This window comes from Phacochoerus africanus, chromosome 8 (assembly GCF_016906955.1).
Source record: "Phacochoerus africanus isolate WHEZ1 chromosome 8, ROS_Pafr_v1, whole genome shotgun sequence".
Lineage (NCBI taxonomy): Eukaryota > Metazoa > Chordata > Mammalia > Artiodactyla > Suidae > Phacochoerus > Phacochoerus africanus.
Window position 1 is genome coordinate 116664704 of NC_062551.1, and position 13187 is coordinate 116677890.

The window sequence follows — 13187 nt, forward strand, 5'->3', positions numbered from 1 at the left end:
CCTAGGACTAACTTCTAAGCTGAAAGATTAGGATAAATAGTAATTAACTAGGTAGAAGTTAGAGAAAAACACTTACAGAAAAGGAATTAGCATAAAAACACCATATGGGCCAGTAAAAATATGTGATGAGTAGAAGAAACTGAAGTACAGCCATTATTTTTGAACCAAACAACAAAGGAGAACCATGTGTGATAGGAGACTGCAGAGATTGGCATGCCTGCCTATTAAGGATAGGAATACCTTAACGAGGGATGCTGCCCTCTTACCTCTGCTAAAATTAATGCAAGTAGAGGGAAACTGATCATATTTCTATTAAAAAAAAAAAAAGAATGCACCTACTACAAGGCAGACAGTGGGTTAGAAAGGGAGCATAGTTATTGCAGGTAAACCAGCTTTGGAAAATACCATAAGTTCATGTAACACATGGTGACAGCTTGTACCAGACTGGTAGTGACCAGAGAAGCAGACAGATTAAAAAGATATTTAGTATGTGGAATATTTTTTGTCAACATGTTGAATATGGAGGTTGAAATAGAAAGAGGAATCAAGAAAATTCATAGGTTCCTGAGCTAAGAAATCTAGTTTTGTAGTTTCAGGGAAGAACAGAGGATTGACTAAAGGAGATTATGAGCCTGATATTTTAAAGCATCTTTGAGTATAAGAGGATATGTTAAAAGGAAGTAATGTGAATGAATGTAAAACATTAGAACTTTTTCAAGCTATTTTGGTTTTTCTAAAGCAATTTAGAATGAGTAAAGAGCAACATTTGGGACAAATAAAATTTAAGCTAATGATAAAAACAAACACCACTGTACCATCCCAGAAACACAAAAATGAAGTGACTTATCATATTTAAAATATATGTTATATAAGAATGAAAATCATATTTGCAATATTACCTGTCATTGATATAACCTAATACATTTTCAATATCAATCCCAAGTCTTTTATTTTCTTCCATCAACCGAGAATACGCTATTGAGACATCTGAAAAATCTTTTGCGATATTAGAAAGCTTAATATCCCAAGCTCTTTTCTATAAAAAAGAAAAAAAGAATCATTTATGTTATTTATATGTTTATGTAACTCAAAAAGAAAAAAGATGTATAATAATAAAATCACTTATAGCTGTATGAGTTAATAATCGAGAATAGAGAATGGAACTCTAGCAGGAAGTAGGGAAAGGTCAACTTACTGTGGCATAAAAGTTATTAAGTGCTTCCATATATTCACTTTCATAAATTTTTCCCTTCCAGACTAGTTGATCATGAACTCTTTTCAAATCATCGAGCTAAGAAAAAAATACACACACACACAAATAAACTGTGGAGTTTTCCATTCTTTTGTAAAGTAAGAAACAGATTATCTTTCAAATTATTCAACTACTATAACTTAATAAATGTTGACTAAAATATTATAAAATAATGCAATAGACTGTTTTCACTTATGAAAACTATGCAAGATTCTGAATAAAAAATAGCAGATCAAGTCTAACATTCAACTGAAAATTACTCATGATAAAATAAATTCTAGTTATGTTCTTAGAATTGATAAAAATTAGAAAATCCAAAAAATAACTGCTTCCATCAGCAAATTATTACTATTTTTTGGCCACACCTGCAGCATGTGGAAGTTCCCATGCCAGGAACTGAACCCACACCATGGCGGCAACCCAAGCCACTGCAGTGGAACACTGGATCCTTAACCCACTGCACCACAAGAGAACTTCTTGTCAACAAATTAAAAATATAACATGAATATGGCCAACACTCTAAAAAAAGCCATTTAATAAATTCACTATCTAGTTTACATAATTTTTAAACTAGCACAAGGAAAACACACCCAGATATAATACAAAGAACCTACAGAAAATACGAAAATAAATTATAAAATGCTGAACGCATGCCAAATGAACTCAAAAATGAGACCAGATTATTTTTCATCACCACTACTATTAATCATGTTTTGTGAAATTTAGCTAAATGCAAGTGGGTAATAAACAAAATGTTACTAGTACAATACTGAATACGAATAGTAATATGTTTTCAATTTTAGACGATCTGACTGAATACCTAGGAAAACAGAAGGTTCTTTCAAAAATTACAGTAAATGATTTTTGGTAAAATGACTAAGGAAATTAATAGCTTTTATCTATAAGAGCAATAATCTTTTAAAATATTGTGACATATTAAAAATTGTTATCAAAAAATATTTGGAAATAAATTCAAAACAAAAGGAAGGGCCTATAATACATCAAACACACATTCTTTTTTAAAAGCTTTAAATAAGAAAATGATATTTCATGCAGAAGTTTAATAAAAAAATTAATATAGACATAATAAAAAGGAGTATTCTCTTTTAAACTGAATGAAATAAAATTAATATGGCAGTAAAAATATGTGAGACTAGCCAAAAAGTATATGGAAAATAAGAATAATCTTGGATACATGCTACCAGATATTAAAACATCTTTAAAAAACCACTATATTAAAGGATTTTTTTTGCAATAAAGAATAGAAGAAAAACTAGAGCCAAAAATAGATCTGAATTAGTTTTTTAAAGCAGTGTTTTAATTCAGTGAGAGCGAGATAATTTACTTTAGTTAATGGGACTGGAATAATGTAGAATCTCTGTTTTTAAAAAAAGTGGTCTTTCTACTTCACATCTAACTTGCATCATAACAAAAATAAATTTCTGATTAATAAAAACCTAAATGCAAATACAAAATAGTGCAAATTATTAGAATAATCAATATGAGTTTATGTGTATAATCCTGGGCTGAAGGAGAATGTCATCTTACCAAAGAAACTGAAAAGATTTGATGACATGTTTCACAGCATATTTTACAAAAGCTATGGGGCAAAGACACCATAAACAAGACTGAAGAAAAAATAAGACAGAGAAAAATGTGAAATAAAAGCCCAATGTTCTGGTGGCAGGTCATTGTGGCAGATCACAAGACCTGACATTGTCTCTATAAGGATGCGCATTTGATCCCTGGCCTCAATGAGTGGGTTAAGGATCCAGCGTTGCCGCAAGCTGCAGTGTAGGTCACAGATGCAGCTGAGATCCAGCATGCTGTGGCTGTAGCACAGTTCACCAGCTGTAGCACAGGCCAGCCACTGCAGCTCTAATTTGACCCCTAGTCCCGGGAACTTTCATATGCTACAGGTGTGGTGGTAAAAAGAAAAAGAAAATTAATTAATTGACTAATTGACTAATTAATTAAGTTTTTGAGGAGAATAAGATAGCCATAGTGGCTTTGTGAAGCTCCACCACAATTCTGGGAATCTAGAAAGCTGCAAATACAGAAGGATATGTGAAAGCCCAGGGCTGGTCACATACTCTGAGAAGCCCTTTAAAATTGTATCTCTCCCTGGGTGACCTTGAGGCTCCAGGAAAGCAGGAAGTGAAAACTAAGACAGAGTTGATAATAGACCACTTAGTTATCTTAGTTAACATACCACTAAGATAACTAAGAAGAAACTTCAGTGGTTACACAGGACAAAGAAGATTTTACAGAATTCATTCAGAAAGGTCACTAAACAAACAGGTAAGAACTCCAGTAAACAAGTAACAGAAACATCCTGGGGAGGAGGGAGAGTTTTATTTCCAGTAATTTTAAATCTGTGCTATTGGTTGCAATGCCAGTAACTTTTCTTAGCTCCCCACCTCATCCAAATCAATTATAAAATTTCCAAAATTTATCTCTTTTACAATATAAATAATGTTCAACTATGACAAAATCAAGTAATTTGTTATAATCACAAACGATATTCAAGGGAAAAAAACCCTCTGAATTTAAAACAATGTAAACACCAACAGTCATTATGTAATTTTGGTTAATGTTTAAAGTGATATTCAAAAATTCTTTAAGATTCAAAGAAAAAATGCTAATATCAACAACATTTGATTTAAAGAGTAAGTTAGTATAACCCAGATCTTGAATTAAAAACAAGTTGCATTACAAGCTCCAATAGACAATACCTCTATAGGATTAATGATATGAAAGCCAAGAACCTCAATTAATGGATACTGTCATTAAAAAAGTAAGATGAAAAAAAGACAAAGTTAAAAGTTTTAAGAGTTTTGGAAAATGTAAGCTGGAATACATGGAGGGGATAATCAACAAGATCATACTGTATAGCATAGAGAACTACATTCAATGTCCTATGATAAAACATAATGGAAAATAATATAAAAAAGAGAGTGTGTGTGTATATATATATCTCCGAGTCACTGTGCTATACAGCAGAAATTAACACACTGTAAAACAATAATACATCAAATTACAAAAGAATTTTGTAAAATGTGAAAATTCAGGCAAATCATTTTAAGCCTTATCAGAAATAAAAGGAATATATGATGTTTATTTGAGCTTCTAATACTACACCATTCAACTTTGCTTCAATCATAATATTTGTAAAATGTATAATTATATTAATATTTAAAAGTTTTAAAGATACCTATCACACCTTTGTTTATAATACTTAAAACTGAAAACCTCCTGAATGTCCAACACAAGGATCCAAGAAACACTCAATAATTAAAATTATATTGTAAAATATGACTTTGGAAGCATTTTTATATAAGGAAAAACATGTCAATTACTGTATGCATATGATAATATCCTTTTAAAATATATTACAAGCCTGTTATATGCAACAAAATTTTAGTAGTGACTACATCGAAACAGTGAGATAATACATCAGTAATTTATTCTTCTCACCTGAGTATATTCTAAAATTTGAGGGATGAACATTAAGTATTTGTGCTATTCAAAAAGCGCCTAAAATAATTTTAGATAATAGTTTATGTAACCAATCCCACCAGATTTTATGAAGATCATAAGCAAGAAAAGAGGACCAACAAAAAAGTAGCAACTGCAGTGTTAGTGTGGTGGTGAAGTGTCATGACTGGGAGTCATCTGAAGTGGGAATGGAAGGAAAAAAGAGACAGTGAATGAAAAGCCTTTCAAGAGGTTTGCTGCAAAGTGTAACAAGAATTGCAACTGATCTTAGGGAAAGCTTTAAAAACAAAAACATGGAGCATTTAAAACAGGAAAGCAGAAATTAAAAACAAATAGAATAAATTTTAAAAATAAGAAAATTATAACTATGGAAGCGTAAACATTTCAGAAATTGGAAAATTGTAAAACTACTTGGTCTAAGAGCCATATCCATTTTTTAATTCAATTTTTAAAAATGTGAACATCTAATTTAAAAAGAGAAAAATATATATAATAATTAGACATAAGAGATAAGCAGAAGTATGAAAGAGCATTCTATATCATATTATGTTACACCTGAAAATAATCCATTTGGATTATTTCTAGGTCCATTGAAATTATAAATGAATATCAAGGAGAAATATAACCTAGGACCAACCATGATAAAATAACTGCCCATGAAAAATAAAGCCATAATTCAAACAATTAAAAAAATAAAAACAACAGTCATATATTCACCAAGGTGTTCTATCAAAACTTCAAGATAAAGTTATTCAAATCTATATCAATTCTCCAAGTAATAAAAAAAAGGAAGAAAGGCTTCACAATTCATTTTATAAAGCAGGCATAATCCTGATAAGAAATCTATCAAATATAGATAAATTAAGAACACTGCCATACAGACTAACTTATGAATATGGATGCAAAATCTTAAATAAAATAATTGCAATCAAACACAGCAGTAAATTAAAAGAACAATAAACTATAACCAAGAAGAGTTCACTCTAAGAATTTAAAAGTTGTTCAATTTTAATACAATTCATCATTTCAATAGGTCAAATGAAAAACCATTTAAAATCATCTTCACAGATGCTTATAAAGCATTCTGTGTAAGTAATCATCTATTCCTGATAATTTTTATAACCTGAGTTTATTTTTAAAATCTCTAATGATAATGAACATGTTTGACCTCACTATTGAGATAACATTAATCACTCTTTAAAAAAAAAAACTGAAATTAACACAGCCAATTTCATAGATATTATTTAATATTTTAAACATATGCCACATAATAAAAGATTAAAAACTTATGGTGAAAAATTAGCAATGAATAATTTTATACATGTTACCACACTTTATCCATATAACACATTGTATAATGAAACAGTAGCAAAAACTGCATTGCAGCTTGGCTGCAACATTTAATAACTGTGTCCATGAGAAAAATGACTCAGCTTCTTTAAATGGTAAATTAATAGTATTAATAATAATTTATGGCTTATGTAGTTTTAATAAATAAATTGCTTCATTTGAAATATTTTGAGATTAAAAATATGAATCAAAAGGTATAGTTTAATGGGTGTTTTGTGGTATTTGGATTTATACTTAAGAGTACACAGATCAAAAGCTAGCGATAAATATTACATTTGTACCAACAAAGACAAAACCCAAAAGTATGAAAAGATCATGTATATACGCAAAGAATTCACTGTGAGTTCCCGTCATGGCTCAGTGGTTAATGAATCTGACTAGGAACTATAAGGTTGTGGGTTCAATCCCTGACCTTGCTCAGTTGGTTAAGGATCCGGCATTGCTGTGAGCTGTGGTGTAGGTTGCAGACGAGGCTCAGATCCCACATTGTTGTGGCTCAGGTGTAGGCCGGCGGCTGCACCTCCGATTAGAACCCTAGCCTGGGAACCTCCATATGCTGCAGAAGCGGCCCTAGAAATGGCAAAAAGACAAAAAATAATAATAATAATAATTCACTTAACTTAAATAAGATTTATATGCCTGTCACTCAATAAAATAAGAAAAAATCATAAAGGATTTCTTTACCTTTAAAAGTCATTTTTTGCATTATTTTATCAGTTAACTAAAATGAAATGCAGATGGCTGTTTCTTTAATATCACAAGAAACAAAGAGTTGAAGATAATTATATTCTGAAAAATAATTCCTGAACTATGAGAGAAGTAGACTTCAAAGAAAACATGGGAGAAAAAAAATTATTAAAAAGCTTTATTTTACATTTAAAACAAATCTGATCTTGACAATATTTTTAAGGTATTTAACCAATTTCAGGATGTTTTCTATTTTACAAAAGCCATTGAAGAAATGAGAGGGAGAAAATTTTGTTTCATAGGATGCCTTGACAATACAAATTAGAGAAAAGTGTACATTAATGAGGTAAAGATACTAAATTGGAAGCACGATATGCCCTGAAATTTTAAAAGATCAGTTAGGTTGTATGTGCAATTAGGCAGCACAAATCTTGCATTTTTCTCTTGAACTAGAAGTTTCAATTGCGCACCAAAAAATAATGCATGGAAATGATCCACATCATTGCTTTTAATTGAGTGCTTAACATGCCCACTTTGAAAATCTAGCTTAAATGTTTTGATAATGAGCAAAATACAGAAAAAAAAGTCTAAACTTCATCATGTTTTCATCTTCCCTAGAAAGTATGATAGTTCACAAATGCTTCCTATAATTGAAAAATATTATTAACCTTATAAATACATTCACAATACCTCACCAAAAATAACATTTTGTTATAGAGGACCAGACTTGCCATTTTAGAGATGATAGACAAATAAAAACATGATTTTAGGTTTAGTGAATGAATTTTCCCTCTTTAAAAATATTGTATTAACAGTGATACTTTTAAATGATCAGTTTTAGCACAATTAGAAAATTGAAGTCATAACTGTTTGACAACATTGTTTAATATTTTAAAGTTTTTATTGGCTGTGCTATACTTCCCTGATGCTTATAGCTGTCCCTGGAAAGAAATTATATGTAGGAAAGCTACATGCATTCTTTTAGATCATCAAGGATTATTTCAATGTATACACTCTACATTCCACCTCATCAAGTGCTTTCTAGGCTCACAAGGTGAAGTCATTTTCCCCCATTTTCCCTTCCTCCCTCCCTTTCTCCTTCATTCCTTCTTTTTCTCCTTCCTTCCTTTTTTTCTTTCATTTATTCATTGGTTAACTCACTCATTGAAGAAGCCTAATACGGATTTTTTTTTGAATGCCTAATTTGATATTTTACTGTATGTCTAATTTGTAACTGTGCAAGTTACAAAAAGAAAACAAAAATAACAATTCATCTCCAGTCCTTACAATCTAAAAAGAAGAGGACAAGTAATTACTGATTTCAATAGATTTTTGTAAGTACCAGTATGGGAGGAAAACACTGAGTACAATGAGAGTTCAAAGCAGACAAAACGAAGTGAAGAGATGATCTCACCAAGGATTTCCCTTCTTCTAAGTTAAGGTTTAAAATGAAAGGATTCAGCCAGACTATGGTAGGATTGAGAGGATGAACAGAGCTGACCACTGACATTATAATCAGAAGGAACAGAATTCACGAAAAGCTGGAAGCAAACAAACATAATCTGGCATCTTGTGGTTCGTCAAGAGTAGCCAGAGAACAGCAGTAGAAGGAAAGAGGTAGCAAAAGAGAAGTGGAGAGAGTAAGAAGTGCCAACTGCAGAGAGACCTGAATTACTATCTACAAAAGATCAGTTTCTTCCAACTCACTGATGCCGTCCCATCCCCTGTGGCACAGAAGCCCAGTGGTTTTAGTTTAGTATTTTCAGGCTTTCCCATTTCTGGATTCTTCTAAATTGCCTCTTCAGTGGTGTAAATAACTTTCATATCAATTCTGGTACATACTACTCACAATGCATAAATAAGCACAAAATAAGAAATTTTCAGGGAAATAAAATTTTGAGACTTGCAAATCTAACTTACTTAAGAAGCTTGTAGGGATTAAGATGGCAGAATAGAGGGACTAGAGCTTACCTTCTCTCATAAAAACAACAGAATTACAATCAAATGCTGAACAACCTGTAACCAAATGGGCTGGAAACTTTCAAAAAGATATCATATCCTAGAAGACAAAGAGGATGCCACAAAAATCAAGACAGTAGGAGACGCAATTATAAGCAACCCCATACCTGCCAGGTGGGAAGACCACAGACTGGAAAGTAATTGCATCACAGAGACTCACCTATAGGAGTGAGTGAGAGTTCTGAGCCCCATGTCAAGTCACTATGCCTGGGAATCTGGCATTGGGAGAAAGAGCCCCCAGAGCATCTGGCATTGAAAGCCAGTGGGGCTTGAGAATGGGAGCTCCACAGGATTGGCAGAAACAAAGACCCATTCTTGAAAGGGGCACCTAGACTTTCATGTGCACTGGGTCCCAGGGCAAAGCAGAGTCTCCATAGAATCTGGGTCAGACATGATGGCAGTTCTTGGAGGAACTCCTGGGAAAAAAGGGGGCAGATTGTGTCTCATTAAACGGGAAGGACATTGGAGGCAAAGGTCTGGGGATATTCACCACCATGTATTACTCTAGAGGTGGCCATTTGGGGAAAATCTGGCCCCATCCATCCGTGCTGAGAAATCTCAGGCCAAACAATAACCCATCCCCACCCATCAGTAAACAGGGTGCCTAAAGAACCCCCAGGCACACAGCTGCTTCTAAGCTAACCCAGAGACAAAGCCCCACTCACCAGAGGGAAAGGAAACAGCCCAACCTACCAGTGGGCAGGAACCAGTCCATCCCATCAGGAAGCCCCAACACTGACTTCAGCCACAAGGGGGGCAGACACCAGAAGTAAGAGAGGCTACAACTCTATAGTCTGCAAAAAGGTCACCACACCAAAAACCTATAAGTATGAAAAGTCAGAGAACTATAACTCAGATAAAGGAACAAGAAAAAAAAAAAACCTCAGAAAAACAGCTAAGTGATCAGGAGATTATCAGCCTCCAGGAAAAAGACTTTAGACTAATGAGGGGGAAGATGATGCAAGACACTGGAAATAAACTGGAGGATAAGATTGATAATTTACAGCAAACTTCAGCTAAGAAACACAAGATTTAAAACTTAGGCAACAAGAGATGCAAAATACAGTAACTGAAATAAAACATTCATTAGAAGCAACCAACAGCAGACTACAGGAGGCAGAAAAATGAATAAGTGAAGTGGAGGAAAGCCTAGTGGGAATCATGGATGTGGTACAGAAAAGAGAAAAAAGATTGAAAAGAAATATAGAAAGTCCCAGAGAATTCTGAAACAAAGTTAAACACACCAACATCTGTATTATGGGGTGCCAGAGAGGGAGAAGAGAGAGAAAGATACAGAAAAAATTATTCAAAGAGATAATAGCCAAAAACTTCCCTAACATGGGAAAGGAACCACTCACTCAAATCCGGGAAGTGCAATGAGTACCACATAAAATAAACCCAAGGAGGAACACCCTGAGAGGCATATTAATCAAACTGACACAAAAATGAAGACAAAGAGTAAATCTTGAAAGAAGCTAGGGAAAAGAAACAAATAACATACAAGGGAAACCCCAATAAGGTTATCAGCATATTTTTCAGCAGAAACTCTGCAGGCCAGAAGGGAGTGGCATGATATACTTAACATGATGAAAGAAAAAACCTCCAACCAAGATTACCCTACCCAGCAAGGCTCTCATTCAGATTTGAAGGAGAAATAAAAAGCTTTACAGATAAGCAAAAGCTAAGAGAATGTGGCAACACTAAACCAGCCTACATACTAAAGGAACTTCTCTAGGCAGAAAAGAAAAGGCCACAACCAGAAAGAAAAATACCACAAATGACAAGGCTCACCATACAGGCATAAATATAAAGGTAGGAAGTGAGAAATCATGAGAAGAGGTGGGTACAAATGCAGGACACTGGAGATATACTTGCAATTAAGAGACCAACAGCTTAAAACATTCTCGTTTATGTAGAGACTCCTACATCACAACAAAATATACAATTGATATACACACAAATAAGTAAAGTCAATACAAATACAACACTAAAGATAGTAATCAAACCAGAAGAGGAGAGAAGAAGAGAAGAAAAAAGAGCAACAAAAAAAATCCAAAACAGTTAATAAAATGGCAATAGTAAAATACATACCAATAATTACCTTAAATGTAAATGGACTAAACGCCCCAACCAAAAGACATAGACTGGCTGAATGGATTCAAAAATAAGATCCATATATATGCTGTCTTCAAAAGATTAACATCACTTCTAGGGACACATACAAATTGAAAGTGAAGGATGGAAGAAAATATTCCATGCAAATGGGAATCAAAAGAAAGCCGGAGTATCAATACTCATATATGACAAAATAGACCTTAAAATAAAGAATACTATAAGAGACAAAGAGGGGCATTAAATAATGATCAAAGGATCAATGAAAGAAGATGTAACAATTGTAAATATATATGCATCCAATATAGGTTCACATCAATATATAAGGCAACTGTTCAAAACTTAAAAGAAACTGACAATGACTCAGCAATAGTGGGGGACTTTAACACTCCACTTACAACAATGGACGCATCATTCAGACAGAAAATCAACAAAGAAACACAGGCCCTGAATGAAGCATTAGACCAGATGGACCTAATAGATATTTTTAGGACATTCCATCCAAAAGCAACAGAAATACACATTCTTCTCAAGTGCACACAGAACATTCTCTTGTATTAATCACATTCTGGGCCACAAATCAAGCCTTGGTAACTTTAAGAAAATTGTAATCATATAAAGCATCTTTTTGACTACAACACTATACGACTGGAAATCAACAACAAGAAAAAAATCTGCAAAAAACACAAACACGTGGAGACGAAACAACATGCTACTAAACACCAGTGGATCACTGAAGAAATCAAAGAGGAAATTAAAAAATACCTACAAGCAAATGACAACAAAGATATGACACTCCAAAACCTATGGGTTGCAGCAAAAGCAGTTCTAAGAGGAAAGTATAGAGCAAGCACACCTCAGGAAACAAGAAAGAGCTCAAATAAACAAAATAACATTACGTCTAAAGCAGCTGGGGAGAGAAGAACAGACAAGACCTAAAGTTAGTAGAAGGAAAGAAATCGTAAAGATCAGAGCAGAAATCAATGAAATAGAAACAAAGAAAACCATAGAAAAGATCAATGAAACGAAAAGGTGGTTCTTCCAAAACATCAACGAAATTGATAAACCCTTAGCCAGACTTATCAAGCAAAAAAGAGAGAGGACTCAAATCAATAAAATTTGAAATGAAAAAGGAAAACACTGAAAAATGGACACCACAGAAATAAAAAGGATCATAAGAGACTACTATATGCAACTATATGCCAATAAAACAGAAAACCTAGAAGAAATGGACAAATTCTCAGAAAAGTACAATCTTCCAAGACTAAACCAAGATGAAAGAGAAAAGATGAATGGACCAATCACAAGAACTGAAATTAAAACTGTGATGAAAAAACTTCCAGCAAACAAAAGTCCAGGACCAGATGGCTTCACAGGTGAATTCCATCCAACATTTGGAGAAGAGCTAACACTGATCCTTCTGAAACTAGTCCAAAAAATTGCAGAGGAAGGGACACTCCCAAACTCATTCTATGAGGTCACCATCACCCTGATACCAAAACCAGACAAAGATACCACAAACAAAGAAAACTACAGGCCACTTTCACTGGCGGACATTGAAGCAGAAATCCTCAGCAAAACACTAGCAAACCGCATCCAACAGTACATTAAAAGGATTGTATATCATGACCAAGTGGGATTTATCCCCAGGGATGGAAGGATTCTTCAATATCCGCAAATCCATCAGTGTGATACACCACATTAACAAACTGAAGAATAAAAACCATATGATCCTCTCAATAGACACGGAAAAAGCCTTTGACAAAATCCAACGCCCATTTCTGATTAAAAACCCTTCAGAAAGTGGGCATAGCAGGAACCTACCTCAACATAATAAAGGCCATATATGACAAGCCCATAGTGAACATCATTCTCAATGGTGAAAAGCTGAAAGAATTCCTGCTGAGATCAGGAATAAGACAGGGATGTCCACTGTCACCACTGCTATTCAACATAGTTTTGGAAGTCCTAGGCATGGCAATTAGAAGAAAAAGAAATAAAAGGAATCCAAATTGGAAAGGTAGAAGTAAAACTATCCCTATTTGCAGATGACATGACACTATACCTAGAGAATCCTTTTAAAGACTCTACCAGAAAACTGTTAGAGCTCATCCACGAATTTGGCAAAGTCACAGGATACAAAATTAATACACAGAAATCGACTGCATTTGTATACACTAACAATGAAAGAGCAGAAAGAGAAATTAGGGAAGCAGTCCTGTTTACCATCACATCCAAAAGAATAAAATACCCAGGAGTAAACGTACCT

The 13187-nt window shown here is 33.7% G+C and overlaps 1 protein-coding gene across 1 annotated transcript in view; it reads right to left on the minus strand.

The window, feature by feature from the left end:
• The window catches only part of CCDC178 (coiled-coil domain containing 178), a 425098-nt gene that overhangs the window by 344638 nt on the left and 67273 nt on the right, over nucleotides 1-13187 (minus strand). Inside the window, exons 10-11 of the mRNA XM_047791472.1 lie at nucleotides 1196-1291; nucleotides 900-1036 (exon numbers count right to left, since the gene is read on the minus strand). Of these exons, the coding sequence (XP_047647428.1) occupies nucleotides 900-1036; nucleotides 1196-1291 (233 nt within the window). The remainder of the gene's footprint in view (nucleotides 1-899; nucleotides 1037-1195; nucleotides 1292-13187) is intronic.